The 21,973-nt window shown below is 40.1% G+C and overlaps 1 protein-coding gene across 3 annotated transcripts in view; it reads right to left on the bottom strand.

The window, feature by feature from the left end:
• Window positions 1–21,973, bottom strand: part of DOK7 (docking protein 7) — a 69,831-nt gene that overhangs the window by 22,625 nt on the left and 25,233 nt on the right. For all 3 annotated transcript variants that reach the window (XM_073001009.2, XM_020815400.3, XM_073001010.2), the window contains 3 exons: window positions 16,191–16,310; window positions 13,384–13,491; window positions 10,035–10,903 (listed from right to left, as the gene is read on the bottom strand). In XM_073001009.2, the coding sequence (XP_072857110.2) occupies window positions 10,035–10,903; window positions 13,384–13,491; window positions 16,191–16,310 (1,097 nt within the window). The remainder of the gene's footprint in view (window positions 1–10,034; window positions 10,904–13,383; window positions 13,492–16,190; window positions 16,311–21,973) is intronic.

The raw sequence follows: 21,973 nt of genomic DNA on the forward strand, positions 1-21,973 counted from the left end.
AGCTGAAGTGAGCAGGATAGAGCAGAGTGGGCTAAGGCTCTCTTCCCTGTTTCTTCACAACTGTGTGTATGTGTTATATGTGTGCAGGCAATGAAAGGATGAAATGATTTCATGTGAAAGTGAAAAGCTTCCATAGAGAGTTGATGTATGTCTCTTTTTCCTTTTTTTGTGGTACACATGTGTAAAAAAGGGGGAGATTGTCTGCCTAATGCTGTTGTGTCCAGTTGCTTTCGGTCATGGAAGGGTGGAAAATAACCAACAGAAAAATTGCAAATAAAAAACATCACCAAACTATACACACAAGGAGAGAGGGAGAAGTATAAGGAAATGTTCAGGTGAACTATGCCCCAATAAACATAAAACTTTAACCCAAGGCAAAAAAGTCTTTTGCAGCCAACAAGATTGCTATTATATTTCATCCATACCTCCATCTGCAAAAACTAAAGTAACATCACAGAAAGGTAAGATCAGAGAAGAAAAATTCTTTTTAAAAACTAAGAAAGGTTTTAAAAAAGAATTTTCAAAAAAGGAGCCAAAAATAAAATCAGTGAGAAGAAAGAACTTACCATATTTGCCGGTGTATAAGGTGACAGGGCGTATAAGACCACCCCCCAACATTCCCACTCAGAATGTAGAGTTTGTTGTATACTTGCTGTATAAGACTACCCCCTCTTCCGCATGCGTGATTCTGCTTTGGCTGCATCATGGGGAGAGTTCCTTTTGCTCTTTTTGGTTCCTTTTCGGAGAGAGCCAGGGTTTGCTGGAAGGAATAGCAAAGAGGTGGCAGCCATTTTGAGAGGCAGCAGCCATGTGGTCGCATCTCAAAATGGCTGCCTCCTCTCTGCTGTTCCGACAGTCAGCTGTTCGGCGCTAGAGTCAGGCTGTTCCCAGGCTAGGAGCGGGGCTCTACTTGGTCTTACTACCAGGTAAGTGACTTCGCTGGGAGAGAGGGAGTGTTTGCTGGACATGCACTCGGCGTACAGGACGACCCCCCACTTGGAGGCATATTTTTCAGGGCCAAAAAGTCATCTTGTACGCCGGCAAATACGGTAACTGTAAGGTGGGAGTTGGGAGGGGAGTTATGTGTTATAGTCTTGTTAATTTATGTTATATGAGAGTTATTTGATTTACGTTCTTGTGGTTTATATTGATGTTGTATAGATGGAGTATGCAAATGTGAGACTGGAAAAGAAAAACCCAAAAGCTAAAAATGGTTGAACAATATAAAGCAACAACATGGAATTTTAAAGGCCTAAGACTACAGTGGTGCCTTGTTTAACGAGCGCACCGTATAACGACGAAATCGCATAGCGATCTCTTTTTTGAGATCGCTAATGCGATCGCTTACCGATGGCCTCTATGGCCAAAACTCACATTGCGAAGATCGTTAAGCGTTTCGCTTACCGATCTTCGCATTGCGACGCCGGGAAATCAGCTGTTCAGCGGCTCCAAAATGGCCACCGCAACCATATGTTTTAATGGTGAGCGATTTGAATATGGTTATGAATAGAATTACTGAGAGGTCATACCAACAAAAAAGAGAGTAATTAACATTAGTCACATAATATTGGATAAACTAATCAGAAAAACAGATTTGAAAGACATGTGGAGTTAAAAGGTAATGAAAAGAAATTTTCTAAACAAACAAAAAACTATTAGAATTTTTTTTCTTATTATTCCCAGGGATGCTTTTTTCAGAGGGCAAAGTGGGCATTTGCCCAGGGTCTGTAAGGGCCCACTTGAAGAAGGGATGGAGCAACCAGAGCAGCAGCAGCTGGCCGGGAGCCATTGGGGCCGCAAAGATGAGGCCAGCCGGGGGCCTTGGTGCAGTGCATACAGATGGTGCTCTTGTGGGGACTGGATGGCAGACAGACAGTGCTCAGCTCTTTTGCACACAACATCTTGCCCCCGAAAGCCAGCCACAGCCACCATCACACCCAAGGAAGGGCTGTGGGACTCTCCAGTGTGCACACCGCCCTCCTCTGCTTCCTCTCCACTCAATTGGAGGCTGGGCTGCAGCTGATGTGGGTGCTGTTAGGGCGCCTGATCAACTTCCTGTGCCAGGAGGTATCACTGTGTGAGGAAGCATGCCTGTGGGAGATGCTCCTGGGCACTGCTGCCCAAGGAGAAGGTCATCCTCCTGCACTTGAGAGGACCTTCTCCAGGATGTCTTCTGGGGCCCTGAGGATGCCGTGCCACTGGAGATGCACACTTCCATCATCACCCCGGCTGCCCTGATGACATCCTGGAGCTCAAGTGCCTCAGCAAGACCCGCCTCTCCCGACAGAGGTGAAGAAGGAAGGAGTAAGGCTAGCTGGGATGTGCGGGGCACTCTACTTAGGGTTCAGAGGCACTCATCCCACCAGCGTCCTCAGTTGGGTAGCGGTGGTTGTTCCTTCTAAGCGCCCATGGACCTCTGCCTCCTCCCTCTCCTGAGCCTGGCATCCTGCAACCCTACACAACACACAGTTTCTCTCCATCCCTTCCACGCGAGGCTTGCTCTGGATTGCAGCCTCGGCATGTTAGGTTTCCTTTGCCTTCCCCCTCCATCATAAACTAGACTTTCTTTTCATTGTTATGTTGCTTGTTTTTTTATCTCAGCATTGTTCACTTATTTACTCCTACCAAGATTACCTATTACATTGTTCATGTTGTGTGGCCTATTTAGGTGGGAGGTAAGGGGGAGGGAGGGAGGAGGAAGAGCTCCTCCGAGATTATATTTTTGCCCATCGCCTACCAGAGCCTTGAATCAGTCCTGATTATTCTATGGTACATCATACATATTCAAGAACAGATTATATATTTGTTTCTAAAGATGCTCTGACAGAGGCTATACAAGTATTGAATCATGCAAGAGTTAATGTAGAGATAATTGTTGGTGTGATTATAGAGGTTAGAAGATGGAAGAGGGATACCAGTGTATATAAGAGCCTCGTGGCGCAGTGGTTAAACTGCTGTATTGCAGCCAAAACTGTGCTCACGACATGGGGTTCATTCCTAGGTAGCGGCTCAAGGTTGACTCAGCCTTCTATCCTTCCGAGGTCGGTAAAATGAGTACCCAGCTCGCGGGGGGGGCAATGTGTAGCCTGCATTATTAACTTCTTAACCAGCCAGAGAGTGCTTGAAGCGCTATGGCCGGTATATAAGCAGCACACTTTGCTTTGCTTTATATATAGACATAAATATATAGTAGATAAAATACAGTGGTGCCTCACAAGACGAGCGCCCCGTTTAACGATGAAACCACATCATGATGAACTTTTTGTGATCGCAAAAGTGATTGCTTTATGATGATTTCAATGGGGGAATTTTGCTTTGCAATGATCGGTTCCCTGCTTCAGGAACCGATTCTCGCAAAACGACAATTTTTGGCCAACTGATCGGCAGTTTAAAAATGGCCGCCGGGTTTAAAAAATTGCTCCCCGCTCTTTTCTGTGACAGATTCCTCACTACACGGGCAGCGAAAATGGCTGCGCTATGGAGGATCTTCGTTGGACGGTGAGTTTCAAGCCCACAGGAACGAATTAATCAGGTTTTAATGCGTTTCTATAGGCTTTTTAATTTCGCATTACGTTTTCGTTCTACAGCGATTTTGCTGGCACAAATTAACGTCGTAATGCGAGGCACCACTGTACAAAGCAGTTTGGATGAGGTTTGGGAGATAAATGACCAAGGCGGAGGGTAAACCAGTGCAGTATGGGATGAAAGTCTGTGACATGTCAATCAAGGAGGCACATGGATCAAAAAAGAAAAAGGAATAAAAGAATTAGAGGAGGAAATTAAGGATTTGGAAAATATATTAGTAACAGCGAAAATGGGAATACATGCAAAAGAGAAAGAACTGAAGGGATCTATTTGGAAAAAGTACAAAGAAATTTAATATACCTGAATAGAGAATATTATGAGTTTATCAACAAAATCTCTAAAATGTTAGCAAAAGCCGCTCAGGTAAGAAAAGCTAAAGGAAACATGGATGATCCAGGACGAGAAAGGTATAAGGTGTAATAAAATGAAAGATAAACTGACAGCATTTCAGGCATTTAAAATACACACACACACACAAATACAGTGGAACCTCTACTTATGAACGTCCCTACCTACGAACAATCCAACTTACGAACAGCTCTGTTCGCAAGATTTTGCTTCTACTTGCGAACGGAGCTTCAAGATACAAGGGGAAAAGGGCGAGGGGGGGAAATGCGGGAAATTTAAAATTGCTAACCGTTGGTGGCGAAGAGGCTTTCGCCCCAATGGTTAGGAAAAGGGAGGCTCAGCCTCCTGGCAGTCCCCTGCTGCCACGATTGCCACCTTCAGAGGCCTCCCGGGGGTCCCCCGCTGTCACGATCGCCACCTTCAGAGGCCTCCCAGGGCTTCCCCACCCCAATGCAGGCCTGGTCTACCCCGGGAAAGCCTGCGTCGGGGTGCGGAAGCCTGGGAGGCCTTCTAAGGTGGCAATCGCAACAGCGGGGGACCCCGGGAGGTGTCCGATGGCTGAGATCATGGCAGCGGGGGACCCCCAGGAGGCCTACAAAGGTGGTGATCGTGGCGGCGGAGGACCCCTGGGAGGCTTCGGATGAGTTAGGTGCTCCTTTTTTAAAAAAGTTGTTCTAGCATGGGTTTTGGAGGGTAGGTTTGGGATGGGGGGTATGTTTCTGTGTTGTTGTTTTTTTGCAGTGTGACTTGGTTTTTTGCAGTGTGGGAATTGATCCAATGTTTATTTTTGGATTTTTTTGTTTGTTTTTTGCAGTCCCAGCGTGGGACTTGCTGTGTTTATTTTCATTTTTTTTCTTCAGCCGGAACGGATTAATTGGTTTTCAATGCATTCCTTTGGGAAATGGAGCTTCTACTTATGAACGTTTCAACCATAAGAGTAATTATATAATAAGTTAGTACATGCAGAATTTAAAACAATAGATTTGAAAGCAGTATGCAAAATAATTAAAGGGGAAGATTGGAATAGAATGTGGAATAGAATAGAGGAATAATGAAAAATGTCAGTAAGGGTAAAAAAAAGTCAAAGTCACATGAACATGGTACCTAACACCTGTTAAAATGAATTTAATGAAACAGTATCATCTTTATGCTGGGGAAGTAAAAAAGAAAAGGCGACTTATTTACATATGTACTGTAGTGGTCTCATGAAAAGAGAGAAAAAGGACTAGTCACAAACTTTTAAAGAGATAAATGACCTTTTGGGTAAGGATGTACAGTGGACCCTCTACTTATGGAATTAATCCGTATTGGAACGGTGGCTGCAGGTTGAAAAGTCTGCAGATCGAGTCTCCATTGACCGACAGTGCATTGAAAACCGATTAATCCCGTAACTGGTTGTTTTTGTTCCATTTCTGTTCCAGTTTAGTTTTTTTCTGGTCTGTAGGTCGATTCTCCGGCTGCAAGTCGAACCTAAATTTTGCGGCCAGAGAAGTCTGTAACTCGAAAAGTCTGTAAGTCGAGCCGTCTGTAAGTTGAGGGTCCACTGTATAAGACGTCTTCAAAGATTGTTTTGCTGAATATGGTAAGTAATAAGTCAGGAAGGAAAATAATGGTTGTTATGGTAACAGTGGCACAGCTGCTCATAGCAAAGAACTGGAGATACAATAACCAACTTAATATGAAGATTGGTATAAGAAAATGTGAAACATTGCTATTAATAATAAACTAACTTGTGAGTGCAAAATAAGAAAAGGAGTATTGTGCATCAATGATTTTAGACATGTGGAAATCATTCTTGTTACATGTATTTGAGATAGGGAAAGACTATTTTGTATTTCTGGAGAGAAATGGGGCAATTAAATAATAACTGAAAATAAGCAAGTAATTTTAAAAAAATGATATGTGAATAGAGACACTGTCTCACTTTCCTTTATTATTGTGTTAATGTACGGTAATTGTAAAAAATGTCTTGGGTATTTTGTTTAATAAAAAAATCAAAAATATAAAAAACTATGAAAGGCATAAACATGTTTTAAACTCCTGTTGTCATTGGTTGATTCAGATTAATGTGAAGTTTCCTACAGCAGTTAAATTGCTGTAGTTACTTATACGGAATGTTTAATTATCCTGGGAAACTTTTGGGTCAAGAGTCCACATCACCTCTAATCACTACAATTCTCTCCGGTATCGCAGGACATCTACCCTGATCTGTCATTAACACTGCCCTCTTTCCTGCCTCTTTAAAAATTGTTTTTGGCAAGTGACACAGTGCTTACTGATATAAGAGGCCGGGAAAGAGAAGACTAGAAACTGGGCCTTCCTAGCAGTCGCCCTTGACCTCTGGAATGATCTCCCACCTGATATCCATCTTGCCCCTTCATTGGCAATTTTTAAACGATCTTTGAAGACATTGCTTTTTAGGTAGACTTTGCTGGAATTGGCATCTGAATAATGTATTGCACCCTCTAGTGTATATTTCTGTTCCACCATCTTATCTCTAATCATTTATGTCTTTGTTGATTTTATTTTATGGTGTATGTTCTGTTTTTGATTTTGATTTTTGACTGTATTTGAATTTGATTAATGTTGAGTTTATGTCCACTACTGATAGTTGTAATTTGACATATGTCTTTATTTTATGTCTTAATTTTTAAACCGCCCAGAGTGGCCTTGTTCAACTTGCAGAATTTGAACAAATAAAATAATAAATAAATAAATAACAACTTGTGGAATTGTAGTGCTTATGTGACATAGTGCTAAATTAGAAAAATATAATTTAAAAAAATTGTTCAGAGGACAGCCAAGAGGAACATCTCTTGAGGGAGATGTTCGTCCTGTATTGAATACCCTACAGCACAGTATATTATAGCACTACAGCAGAAACAGCCCTCTGAAGTCTGGTTGTTTTGAGCCATGGAAGGACAGAGAATGACCAAAAGCTTGTCTCTTCTTCAAACAACTTACTATTATTATGCTTTGCCCACAAAAAAAAGACTGAACTCCAGCACAAACCAGGGGATAAACTGCCATGTAGTCCCACCTTAACTCTAGAAAGGACCATGGGCGAAGACGTTAAAACTCATTTTTATTTACATTTCCCATAGCAGTAATTTAAAACAAAATTATATTCTTAGAACATGTCTTTTTCTGAAACAGAATGGTATAATTTATATAAACAGAAACTTATATCATTGTACCTACTGCACAACTGTATTGGTAAATGCTGTCACATTTTTGAAGGAGGGAGCTGTTCATCTTAAGTGGTACCATGTCCTTGCTCCCTTCTCTTTCTTTTCTTTATTTGCTACCATTTCTGAGAGTGACAATAGACAACTACAATTCTGACTTACAGCAGCCCTGCCCAAGGTTTTCTAAGTAGGGAATACTCAGAAGTGATTTACCATTTACCATTTTTCTGGGGGCAGCTCTGGGTTATACAGAGAATCTACAGAAGCTGGCTTTTCTCTTAGGAGGCAGAACTGACCTCCTGCTCTGCAGCCAGGTACTCAACTCACTAAGCTATCCAGGCAAATCTTCTTTGTTCATGCTGGAAGCCAAGTAACAATAGCACTTTAGTCGCTGCAATTTTCACGATTTCAATAACACCTCAGCAGCCTCATTCCCCAACTACAACAAAAATGTGGCAAAACAAAAGTCCAAAACAGTCGTAACTAACTCTAAGGTGATAGTAACAGCAGAGAGACCAGAGAGAAATGAATTTTACAATTACTGCTGTCACATATGGAAGAAAAATAATAAAGATCTACCACATTTTAAAATGCTCAGTCCTTTGGGGTCAGAGAAAAAGAAACATGCCTCTATAGATATAGTGTGGCCAAAACTAAGTTCCTGTGCATTTAACAGATAAACAGATTACAGAAATTCAGCATGTAATCTTTTTCTTATACAGTGGTGCCTTGCTTGACGAGGATAATCCGTTCCAGCAAAATGGCTGCAGAGCGAAATCCTCATCAAACAAAATAAAAAAGCCCATTGAAATGTATTGAAAACCGGTTCAATGCGTTCCAATGGGCGAAATACCCCAGCGTCCAGCGAAGATCCTCCATAGAGTGGCCATTTTCTGATGCCTGTGCAGTGAAAAATCCATCCTGAACACAGTGGGGAGCCATTTTGAACTGCCGGCGGCCATTTTGAAAACCTGACAATCAGCTGTTTTGATCGTCGTAATGTGAAGAATTGGTTCCTAAAGCAGGGAACCGATCGTTGTCAAGCGGATTTTGTCCATTAAAACATCATTTTGCGATCACAATAGCGATCACAAAAACATCGTTGTGACGCGGATTCGTCATCAAGCGGGGTAATCGTTAAGCGGGCCACCACTGTACTTCCAACCCCAGAAAAAAAGCCAGTTATTGCTACATATTTGCTACAAAAATTGTAATAGGTAACAACTGCAATATGAGTAAGAAGACATTAAGGTTTCATTGTGCATTTCGCCTGACCTGTTTCAATCATTGTGAGCTGCCTTGGGTCCCCTAAAGCAGTGGTTCTTAACCTTGGGTTACTCAGGTGTTTTTGAACTGCAACTCCCAGAAACCCCAGCCAGCACAGCTGGTGGTGAAGGCTTCTGGGAGTTGCAGTCCAAAAACACCTGAGTAACCCAAGGTTAAGAACCACTGCCCTAAAGCAGAGGTCCCCAAACCCCGGTCCGCAGCCCGGTGCCGTTCTGTGACCTGAGCTGGACCAGGCCGCGGAGAGAGACCTCCCCTCCACCCCTGCATGCACTCCTGTCAGTACGCCCCTTCACAAGCACTGTGCTGCCCTTTGCGCATGCGCCCCTGCACAAGCGCTGCGCCACCCTTTGTGCATGCAAAGAAGCACGCGTGCCTGCAAGAGAGCGCTCCTTCATGCATGTGCACGAGCGCAGGGAAGTGCTCTGCCTTCCCCAGCTAGTCCATGGGGCTAAAAAGTTTGGGCACAGCTGCCCTAAAGGGAAAAAACCTAGAAATAAAATTAATCCAACAATAATATAAATATAAGTGAGAGGAATACTGTCAATAATCTTGCTTCACACAGTGACCATCCATTTATCTCTGAAAAATTAAAAGTAACTACAGATTCTTGCTGTTTTTCTGGTGTACTAGCCTTTGAAGACTGAGCATTTTAGAAATTATGAGCTAGCCTTCACAATAAAAGACACACCAAACTCAAAGCACAGCTGATTTTAGAAAGAGACTGACCGTTTTGCCTAACACTCCTTAATTTATTCCCCATATACTGTGCTTCATGTATTATTAATCAGAACAGTCACCACACTCTAAATGATTTAGGTACCCCAAGAATTTTACTTAGAACTTTGACTTACATGGAACTGAATACAATGCTCAGCATCATAAATTTTTTCACATGTAGATATCTCGAACAGCAGAATCATGCTAATGCTTAAGGCTGTCTTCTTGAATCTGGCACTCTCCAGGTGTGTAAAACTATAACTCCTGTCATCCTGAGCCCAGGATGGTCATAACTATGGTAGTCCATCTCATATGCAGCATGTAGGAAAGCTACCCCAAGGAAATAACACAATTAAATGTAATCACAAGGTAGCTTATAGAGCGTTTCTCATTCTACAGGTGGTCTCAAAATACCTGCTAGGATTCCTTTAGTATAATAAAAAGTTTTTACCATTGAAAATGAGATAGTTTGTTTCTTCCGAATTTTACAGCCTTAATCTTCAAGGACATTTTGGCTCTTTAAAATGGTGATGCATAGATCCAGGCTAAAGGGAAATAGGCATTTTCAGACCATTCGTAGTATGAGAAACATCCTGTTAGCTACCTTGCTAATTATATATATATCTTTAGGGCAACCTTCCTGCATGCTCCTTATGGGATGGCATAATGATCTTGCTACAACTCAACATGTAGGAGTCTTTGGTCAGATTGTGAACTGGAGACTTCACAAAAAGCCTAAGCATGCTACCTTGGAAGAAGGGTGAGATATAAATGCAGCAAAGTAAAAGTTAACTGTCTGTTAATTTTTCTACTATTCTTCTGGTAGTTATTAAACTGATAACTTTCATTTACTCATCAATATACAAAACTGCATAATACATTTAGTATGTGCTCTCTGCACCTGCTTACCTTTAGCCCACCACAAACTGGGCAAGATGAAAAGACAGCTCGCATTGTCCCTAGAGAAGAGTTGCATATTTCACATGGGGTGCTAGAGATTCCACTTAGTGTCACCTCAGTATTTCTAGAATCCAATCCCTGTCCTTGCAGCCTCAGATGTGGCCACCTTGAAATGTGATCTGTGCTTTCTTTGAGGAATGAGTCTTTGGTATTTTCTAGGGGAAAGGTTGCCTGCATCCCCTTCTCTTGGCCACATTCCCAAGCAGCTTGAAGTTCCAGATGTGGTGACACTGTGCTATGGTCACCTATCCCTTGAGGTACCTGGTCCTTGGACAGTGAGGAATCTGTATGTGAACTTTGTACATTTTTAGCAGATAGCTGCAACAAACTCCTGGGCGTGTCATAGGTATGTCTAAGAGAGCTGGGAACCTGGTACTCCAGGCCAGGGCTCCTCTGATGCTCTGCAGGTGGGCAGGTACACACACAATGGTCTGAAGGAAGGTTCAGTGGCAGGCTCAACAGTGACCCAAATTCATCACCATGACAAATATCCAGGCTCCCAGTGTAGGAGGAAAAACTTCCAGAGTAGGAAGAATGGCTCCCTGTAGCTATTCCACTGTCAGAAGAACTCTGGCGGCCTATTTCCTGTAGTTGCCTAGAGCGAAGATTCTTAGGGGGTAGCTTGGTGGTGCTGCGAGTGCCTTCTGAATGGGCCTTTTCCTCCCCAAGGTGAATGCATTTTGCAGCAGCCAGTCCATGGCTCTCTTGAGAAGTACTCGTTGAAGAAGACTGGTCAGGCCAAATAGTCAACCTGCTCCCAATGCTAGCATCAGAGTGGCTTGTATCTGAAGATGAACTTGATAAACTTCTGTCTTCACCTAAGACAAAAGAAGGGAGAGGAGTGATTCAAGTTGGGCATGGGAAAACGAGACAATATCGGGGCCATCTCTCAATTCATAAGGCACTTCAGAGTTTGCCAAGGCAGATGCAAGGACTGTGGTATCTTTAGGGCTAAACCATTTCTGATGGTTGAACATACTAGGTGAGAAGTATGAATGCTTTATGTGGAGCCTTGGCTAGATCATCTTCTGGCTGATTACTCTCTCTCTCTCTCTTCAACTCATGCTTCAGCATACCCAATAAATCCTCTGACATTGGTGATATGCCATTTATTTGGTATTTTTTTTTACTACAAATTCCAGAATTCTCCAATCTGGAACTCCCACCTGACAGAGAGGTTACTACAGATACCTGAAGTGGCTCACCCGGGACAAAGGTCTATGCTGGAAGGCTTATGGCCTAGCTCAGCGATCGATGGATGGATGGATGGATGGATGGATGGATATAGCTTTATTGTTTTGACCACTTTGGTCATCCAACATCCACAGATTTAAAACATAGGTATAAATATAAAAATATACACTTGCTTGAAGCCAACTGAACATCCACAGAACTAGCAGGTTTAAAAAGTACATATACAAATACATACTTTCTATAAAATGCTGAATTAAAAACATAATACAAGAGGATTAAAATGTACATGTATTTCAATTCTAAAAACCAAGTCGTTTCAGGTGGGTCCTCAGATGGGGTATGAGGTATTCCCACAGCATAAAAAATGGTTATATCCGCTGACCGTTAAAACCACAAACATATACATATACATTAAAATGCACAACAAAATGACATAACAGCAGTAAGATTGTACATCTGATAACCATTTAGACTAAAATCAGCTCCATATTCTATACCATATCTCAAGTACTTCCTATTCTATCATTATCATTCATCCAGCTATCCCTTAATTTTATCGCTAGCCGTCCAAACCTGGCCACTCTATTTGTTACCTCCTTATTCCTATCTTCCAAAAGCTTCTGAAGGCATTCCTTTCTATCTCTGCCATCCAAAGAAGGTATACAAGGTTTTATGAGCCATTCCTGAATCTGCTCATAAATTTTACACTCTAGGATAACATGACTCAGTGTCTCTATAGTCCCCTCACCACATACACATAACCAACTCTCGTAGGGGGTATTATTGTACCTTCCCAGCAACACCACAGATGGCAACAAGTCCACGCGTAATAAGATGAAGGCCCTTCTATTTTCAGGATACTCTAAATCATTTAAGTACGGCATAGGTAGCAATCTATTCAGGGAGTTTATTTTAATAAATCCTTTGGCCTTGTTTATATCATGTTGTCTTTCTATATCTAGGATCCTTTGCTTAATCAAAATTTTTGCTTGGATCATATTCATTGACAGTAGATATTGTTGTGAAAATCCATAATACCACAGCTTACATTCCAGCATTTTTCGCCATGTTGGGACAAAACAATCTTGTAATGTCAAATGGACTAGCCCTGAGGTATTATGATTCAATTTTAGCCAATATGTTACAGCAGCTATCCATAGTCTGGCCTCAACAGTTACTAGCCCAGCTTCCAACTTTATGGCTGTGTTTGATGCACATGTAGGGAGCTGTAATATAGCTCTTAGAAATTTTGATTGCTGTCTTTCCAAAACAGTCAAGTCTATGCTGGAAGGCTTATGGCCTAGCTCAGCCCAGCTTCTTATTCAAAAGGCAAGCTCCCAACAAGAACCAAAGCAGCTTCCTTTTTGAGGCAGAGCTAGGCCATGAAGCCTTCCAGCTTAGGTCTTTCTTCCAGATGATCCACATTTAGGTGTCTTTATGTCTGTTAGGTGGGACTCACAGAATTTTGGGATTTGTTGTCCAAACCCCCCCACAAAAACAAATAGAAAAGCCCTATCTGACATCAACCCAATCCACTCCAAGACAATTCTTCCACAGTACCCAGCAGGATCCTTCCTAGATCTGAACAATAAAACTTAACCTTAATAAACTCCTGCTGTGACCAGATACTCTACCAAGCTGATTCTGACAAATTTCAGTGATGACAGTTCTCACAATCGATGGTAACGGCAGGCGGCTCTCCTCAGTGAACAGCTCTAACTTGAATGTCACAGTACTGCCCTTTATCCCCACCAACATACGGTAGACAGAAATATGCCAGGCTAAAGGAAGATGCAGACTTACAGAGATGATAACTGAAATCCTTTTGCTTACTGTAATAAGTTATTAGAGTATGCTCATTGGCTCAGTGGGAATTTGGTGAGTCAACTCCTCTGTAAGTTTCACTGATTCAAGGAGCCTATTCTAGTTGCAACTTACTATGCTGAGCAGAAAGATTCCAGCCACTAAATGATAAAATGACAATTCCTCTTCCATTATCTTTCTAAAGCTCTGAGGATGGATAATAACTAGACGCCTCAGTTTCTAACACAGACGCTTTAGGAAATAACATTTTTTTAAAAACTGAACTATATCATGTTCTTACCTCCTCTGCCATGGAAACTTGTATGGGATAGGAGGCTTAGGCGTTTCTCTAACTGCAAAGCTTCATGGGCCACTCTCTCTTCCATGCATGTGGGATTTGCATTAGGATCTTCAAAAAGATACCATCAGATTATAACTGAGATTAGCTTTATTTAACCATTCACCTTACTAGACAAAACAACACAGCTGGTGTCAGTCTTATTTTAGGTATGCACACAAAATTATTCAGTGAGGTAAAGAGAAAAAGTCGGATTGCTAGACTCACCAAAAGGATCACTCCAACTAGGTGCCTGGGCAATAAATAATAATTGAATTTCAAAAGAACCAAATGCAAAAGTGATGCTCATGTAAACAAGAAGATACACCCTGATCAGTGTATGAACTGCTAGTGACTGGCCAAGAAAAAGAAAAAAGAAAAAGTCTTCATGTTGGAAGACTCAATTAAAATGTACGTCCATTGTACAGCAACTGTGAAAAAACCAGCCCATGCTAGGGATCATACAAAAAAGATAAAAATTAAAATGGTAATTTCATAATGCCTGTCCAAAAATCTAAAGCATAAAAGGGTTTGAATACTCTGTGTAGTTCTGATTGCCACTTCATTAAAAAGATACTGGTACACATGTGTTTATATTGCCCTCGCTATTCAGAACCCCACGCTCAATATCTGGGCTCAATATTGCTCAAGGTAAGAGGGTGGTCAGATATAGACAGAATGCGCTTCTGTTAAATGATAGGGTGGAAGACAGGGTGGAGAAAGTAGCATGCTTCTTAGCACACATAGTAAACAGGCAAAAATAGCACATTTTGAACCAGCACTCCCTGCTTGGTCAGGTTTATGGATCCTCTGATGTAATCACTAGGCTAATTACGACAATAACATTTTTAATTATTATTATTACAAGGTACATAGGATAGGGTGGAGAGTGTGTCTTGTGGCATAAATAGTAAAACTACTTTTAATCTAAACAAACTTTGATATTGTTCCAGAAAGCTGCAAACAGGTTTTACTGAATGTAGTTTTGATTAGGTATTTTGTGTATGCCAATAAAGGTTTGATTGAATTGAACTGAATAAAAAGATACTGTACAGCTGAAAAAGGTGCAGAAAAAGGCAACAGAATGGTGAGACTGCAGAAGCAATCTCTCTGTAAAGAAGAATTACCATATTTGGGGCTTTTAAAATATTTTTAAATATGCAATTAAAATCTGTTGTAGTTCGGCCTAATTATCATAGGATTCTTCATATTCAGTATTAGAAGGAATGGTACTCCCCAGTACTTCATCCATCCTAGCTGACACATCACACTGGAAGGACATCTGCTATGACTAGAAGAATTGCTTTTATTAAGAGATCCATGTTTTCTCAGCAGACAAGATAATCCTCCCTCCTTTTTCCATGAAAGAACAACTACACAAAATACTGATAGCAGTTATTATTATATTTTTGAGAAATCTTTGAACAGTTAAACATAGGCACTGCTTTCAGCAACTGACAGAACGTGGGAGGTGAAATAGAGATTACCCTCCTTTAAGCTTTGTCCTTATTTGATCTGGTAAGATACATATCAGAATCTTCATCTAGACCGTTTGTGAAAACTTTGTGATTGCTTGGAATATTTCAAAGTGTAGGTGTTCTTGTCTCCATTTTTTAAAAGATATAATCTTGTGCACACCAACCAAGAATTTCTGTTTGTTAAGGGAAATTAGTCTCACTCTGTGACACCAGTGATGTTTAGGCAAGAAACCTGACAATCTAATAGTATGTGCACACATTCCAAACTGGATTCCGTCTACCTGTTAGCTTTTCTCCAGTTTGAAATAAAATTCAGAGTAGAAATGTGGGTATTAGCCAGTTAGTGGTAAAAATGGGTTCTTCTCCCTGCCACTTAGACCAGCTCATTTTGCTTAAGCTTGGGCAACAGCAAATACGGGCGAGCAGGTAGGTCCCCATCTTTTCCCTTTTTATCACCTTCGTTCTCATATTTTATAACATCTAGAATGCTGCTGCTACAGCAATGTGCCAGGGAGGGGAAGGGGTAGAGAGCAAACACCACTTAATAGTACTTAAGTTTACTACAGGAGCTGCTGGATTGATTGACAATTAAATATTTAAAAATTAAAAACAGGCACTATTCATTTACAATTGGCAGACTGAGCAAGAGCAGGATAATCTGATGAATTAAGCTAACGGCAACTCTGTATGTTTCTGGACAGAGGGCTCCTACTGCTTGTAATTCAAAGTCATTATACAGTTCTTTTCCTTAACAGCTTTTGTATGGTTAAAAATAATAGAAGCAATGAGAAAACACAGGAGGGCTGCAAATTGAAGGTGACCATATCTGGAGCTCAATAAATTTCCATGAAGGAAGCAAACTATACATTACGTACGATAAAAGCCTCATCTAGAAGCACTGCTTATTCCCCAGGGTTGCCTAAAAAGGAAGAACACACAAACCTGACAAATCTGTTTATTTCAAACCCTCTGGTTTAACAGTTTGACTAGCAATTTTCAGTCTAGTCTGACACAAGTCCAGAAAACAGTTTGCATAAAAGTCAGTCAGACTGACTGACAGTTAATTTTGGGGCCCCTTTTATTTGCCTAAATAATCCCAAGAAAAATCTAGCTGGAAACATTATGAGCCACAAAGTGGATGGAAATGGACATGTCAAAATGTACATTTAGCAATGGCAACCATTTTGCGCTTCCAGTTCTGGCATTTGGAGTTTATTTGAATCAGAGCAAAACGTACTATTCAAGGTGAGTTCCCTTCTCTTTAAGTAGTTATGCTATACTTGAATTATTAACCTGGTAGGACTGGACGTAAGCCAAAGGGACCTTTTGTTGGAGAGATGCCATGAACGATGCAATCAAAAAGAAAGCTGATCTTCTCGCCTTCCATGCAAGAGAGGAAAAAAACACCAGCCCCTGCAATAAAGCACAATACTTATGGTTACTGTATTTTAAAATTCATTTAGATGAAATATTTGTGGAATGCCAGGGAAAGAGTAAAAAAGCATGCAAGAAAACCTGATCTACACACAGAAACAAAAACTGCCAAATCAGTCCATAGAAAATACACATCCAAAATCAACAGTTGGGCAATATCTTTGGATCCACTTGTAGACTATATAGCCTCCTAAAAGGGCTTAACTTTAGAGAAGTCCAATGCAACAAGTATCACAGTTAAGAAGATCCTTGTGTGTGTATTCACTTGTGTTTCTGTAGTAGACAGTAGAGAGAGTAAGGCTTGAAGTACAGCCAGCTAAAGCTGAGGGTTATAGGGGAAGAATTCTTATACAGTACTAATGTTGGGGAGGTTTACTTGATAGCTCCCTTTCTGAAACACAATAGACCTCTGGACTTTTACCTCTGTGAATAACTAAACATAGTAAATACCACATATTTTAACGTGCTATCAAATATACTGAAATTGAAAAGTCACAAGGTAAGAGTTTGATTGTGTACAGAACATCTTTGAATTACACCTTTGGTTTTAGTATAGAATAAACAATGACCACATTATTTAAAAACTATAATCCTCTTATCTTTATTTCTTTTATATAACAGCACTTAGCTTGTTTTAGCAATGAACCAATGGTCTGTTTTTTAAAAATCTATTCTCAAAAAGCATCTCAATTTTTTTAATGTCCTTTCTGGTACAGTTGTTGTTGCTGCTGCTAAAAACACCAGGCACAGTCAATCAAAATTATAAAAACATTGGCTGGTATTATGTAACAGATACAAGTTTTAACCAAAAACCTAAGTATGTGTGAAATATTGGTGCAGTATGTATGATGTTCCTAATATTGCAAATTTTTGTAGCTCTGATGGTGTTATTTCTAAGATCTGCAACTGCTTATAGTACTGTGTGAAGTTTCTTCATATTGTTCCCAAACCCCCGATGACAATGGGAACCACTGAAGTGTATTTCATCCATAAGTGAGATGTTTTGATGGCCGGGTCTCTTTATTTTGTTGGTTTTCCTAATTCTTTATTTTCAGCTCTGGCATTCCCTGGAATTGTCATGTCAACGATCCAGACATTTCTTTGTTCTATTACTACTATACGATACGTTAACCTTTATTGGCATTAAACAGTGTGGACAGAGAAATAAACAGGAAAGAAACTCAGGGCAAATAGACACAATCAATATTGATGAAGTACAAAATGATGAGAAGTGATACGTATTACCTGGAAAGTGGGGAAAAGGAAAGTTCAACATTATAAGGCAACAATAAGTTTCAAAATTTCAGTTAATTAGTTTGCCACCGCCACAGTGAGGGGAGCACAGTGGTCACTCAAGAAAATAGGGAGAAGATCAGGGAAGTGATCCGAAAAAGGAATCAGTCAATAATTTCAAAAGAGTTTCTGATGGGAGTGGTGTGCTGGGCATTTAAATAGAATATGGTCTAGTGTCAGGCAACAAATGACAGAAAAGGCAAAGTCCTTTGTCTTTAGGGATTTTGGAAAAACAGACAAAATGCATGACTGATGGAAAGATGTTAAACCGGGCTAGCATAAAAGCTCTCCGCAACGTAGGATTAATCAGTAGACTGAAATAATTTAAAGGATATTCTGAAGCAGGGGATAAACTGAAAAAGTTTGGAGAACATGTAGGATTAAGGAGGTCTCTTAAATGTTCAGACTCCCACTGATATAACTTGGCTTTAATATGAGAATTAGCGAGAGATAGTTCCAAGTCAAAGAGTAATTCTAATAGGATATCATACGAGTATTACTACTATGTCTGGCGTGTTGTGTTCAAGGTGTCTATTGGTTTGGATTTGGAAATCCCACAAGAACTGGACGTCTTCATTTTCTGACACTTTCTCTACCTGATGTTCCCAGGTGTTTTTGGAGGCTGGTGAGTTTTATTTTTTGCACAATGACCAGTGCACTAATTTTGGCACTCTATCATGTCTAATTTTGTAATCTGTTTGTGCAATCTTTGGATGGTGGCAGATGAGGTGTGACACAGTTTCATCTTTTTCTTGGCAGAGTCAACAGCTGCTGTTAGCACTAATTCCTTGGATCTCAGCTTTCAGCACATTGGTTTGGAGTGCTTGTTCTTATGCAACAAAAATCAAGCCTTTGGTTTTTTTCTTAAGGGTTCCCAGTTTTAGCTACACACATGTTGAATTATGATCATGCTTTCCATCAACAATTCTCTGGTGTTGTCCATGTAATGGTTTATTTTTCAAGCTGCTTAATTTATTTGCAAATTGTTGTTTCCTATATTGAGCCTTTGTTTCTGTTGTTTTCAAAATATTCACCATTTTCACGGCCTTAAGTAATTTTTCTCTGCTTGTACAGATATAATCATTTAGATTTATTTTCTCCTCCTCAACTATCTGCTGTATTTGCAGCAAATTAGGCATCTTTCAGTCACAAGAGACTATGGCAACGTGCTCTGAATAGAGGACTTGGAACAGCGTCTAGTGTGGCTGAGAAGGCCAATTTGAGAGTGACAATCCCTTCCACACAGAAGACAAATACAATCTGTCCTCTGTCCAGTTCCCTGATTTTGCTGGCTTTGGGACTGCCTTTTTGCCTCGGCCTGCAGGACAAGTGTCTCTTCAAAATGGGAGAGGCCATGATGCACCTCCTGCCCCAGGCTGAACGCTCAGATGTCCAGGTTCCCCATCTGTTGAGGTCCATTCCTAAGGCCTTCAGATCCAACTTGCAGATATCCTTGTATTGCAGCTGTGTTCTCCCTCTGTGGCGCTTTCCCTGCACTAATTCTCCATACAGGAGATCTTTTGGAATTTGCAGCAATCCATGGTCCTTTTTGGATGTAGTGTGTGATGTATTTTCATGAGTTTCAGTGTTTTCAGATCCAATTTTTCTAATTTGTTTTAATTTCTAATCTATTATTCCAGCTGGTTGTCTAATTAATGGAACTGCCATTCATGTGTTTATGTGTTTATGACTTCAACTTTATTTCCACCATTTAATTTTGATTTTAAGATTGTCCAGCCTTTTGATATATACCCTTTCTGTCAATTCTTTAACTTTTGTGTGCACAATGTTATTTGCTTCTAGTATTCCAAGGTATTTATAATTTTTATCACTTGATAGTGATTTTATAATATTGCCATTTTTAAACTTTATTCCATCTATTTTTTGGACCTTGCCATGGTGCACAGACAGAGCTACACATTTGGATATGTTCACTAGATATTTGCACTGTTTAGCAGTGATTCTATCTCTGTGGAAGTTTTGCATATAGTTTTAGGTCATGTATAAGAGATGATTGATTTTTCATGCCTGTTCTGAACTATGGTAGCCCAATCCAGTTTTTTAAAATAATAATTGACTTGGGAATTAGTGAGATGTTAAACAGCAGCAGTGACAAAGACTTCCCTTGAAATATTCCTCTTTTAATGTTAAACTTCCCCAGTTTTTTCACCATTTGCTGTTAAGACAGTTTTCCATTTTTCCATGTTTTTCTTGAGGAATTTCTCAATGGTTTTACTAATCCCAAACATTTTAAGGCAGGGGTTAATCCAACTGTGTGGCAATGAGTCAAATGCTTTTTATAGTCTATTCAGGCCATGTTAAGGTTTTTGCATTCCTTTTATCAATAAGCAGCTGATCTCTCATGTCTCTTGACTTTTTAAAGTTCCCTTTCTGTTCCCTTGGGTACAGGGAGTTTTCAGTTAAGTAATTATATATTGATCTTGCAAATACTCCTGAGAGGAGCTTGAACATTGTTGTAAGACAAATAATTGGTTGATAATTACTGGGTTCATTGCCCTTTTGACAATCTTTTATGATCAGAAATGGCCTGTTGTCATCCAATCTTCAGTTGTAGAATTTTAGAGTAAATGATTAAACTGCACTGCTATGTGTTGATGGAGATTTAATGCTTTAACCAAAATCCATGCAGCTCGCCTGGACCAGGTGTACTCCACTTTTCACAGCCTTTACTTGCCTCTTAATCATTTCAGTTGTTATTACAATATCATCCATTTGTGTTCCTTGAGTTTCTTTACAAATGTTTTTTAATCCATGAGACGGCTTTGTTATGTCCAATTGGGCTTTCCCACATTTATTTCCAAAATTTTGGAGCATCATCTTTACACGAGTTTAATTTCATTTGCGCTGCATTTTCTCCTAGTGATGTACAGAACAATAGTCGGTTATTTTAAAATTGCATGTTTTATGTAGGTTGTTTCAAGTGTCCATCATATATTTCAATTTTCTTTGCTATACTTGTTACATGCTGCTTTAATTCTTCCATATTTTCAACTATTGTTTTCCTTTTTAGGTTATATATTTTGCACAGTCTGGTTTTTATTTTTTTCATTTTTAAGTTCTGAATCTTTCAAGTGTTTTAGGTTGCTAATGTCTGTATGTAATTTATTTTTCTTTCCAGCCAAATTTTCCATTTTGGAGTACTAGGAGGTTTCTGGATTTTTTGCAGCTTGTTCCAAGTTCCAGGGTTGTTATGGGAGTTGTGCTATGCATGAGGGGTTTGTTCCGTGTGGCGTATTGCTGGGATTTTTCTGATGACTATATTTGCATCACTCTGTAGATCTTTTACTGGTTTACTTTGTAACTGGCTAAAATCGGAGAGCCTTTGTCTTTCTGTGTTCTGGCTAATATGGTTTACTATTTTTCCCCCTCAGTGATGTTTGCCGTTCTGTCAACACATAATTTCTCGGTTGTTCCATAAGTTGTTCCTTTATTGATATGTTCTCTTCCACTACTGTGTCTACAGTAGACCCTCTACTTAAGGAATTAATCCGTATTGGAATGGTGGCTGCAAGTCAAAAAGTCTGCAAGTCGAATCTCCATTGACCGACAATGCATTGAAAACCGATTAATCCCGTAACTGGTTGTTTTTGTTCCATTTCTGTTTCAGTTTAGTTTTTTTTTCTGGTCTGTAGGTCGATTCTCCAGCTGCAAGTCAAATCTAAATTTTGCAGCCAGAGAAGTCTGTAACTCGAAAAGTCTGTAAGTCCAGCCGTCTGTAAGTCGAGGGTCCACTGTACCGCCACCCATTTGTCTTCCATACTATGGCCATTGTTCTATGTTGATATTTCTTTTGCCACTTCTTCTAGTACTTGCACTTCCAGTTCTGAAAACACTCCAGATGATAAACTTTCTCTGGTCCATTAATTATGATTCAGTTATGTCACTGTTTCAGTTTTTCCTTTTCCAAATTTCCATCATTCTTTTTTGAAAAGCATGGGCTGTTGGGTTTGCCTTGCAGTAACATTTCATAATGTATGACATGCTTTTCTGAAGCCAAGTAACTGGGGAAGGTGGCAGCCATTAGTGCTGCGCAGCTACCCTGCTATAATATTTTTTATGTTTTTGTGCCTGGTTTGTCCAAATCAATTACCCTACAAAAAGAAGATATTTGTAGTTGTAGTAGGAGACTCCCTAACTGCATGGAATGAAGACTGAAATATGACAGGAAGATCCATGGACTCGCAAGGTATGCTGTCTCCCTAGAGATCAGATAAGAGATGTAATGAAAGGGTTGCCATTGCTCATAAAACCCGGAGACATACATCCTTTTCTTCTTGTCCATGTGGGAACAAATGACGCAGCCAAGAGGAGCTTTGAAGAAATCATGT

Source organism: Pogona vitticeps, chromosome 5 (assembly GCF_051106095.1).
Source record: "Pogona vitticeps strain Pit_001003342236 chromosome 5, PviZW2.1, whole genome shotgun sequence".
NCBI classification, from domain to species: domain Eukaryota; kingdom Metazoa; phylum Chordata; class Lepidosauria; order Squamata; family Agamidae; genus Pogona; species Pogona vitticeps.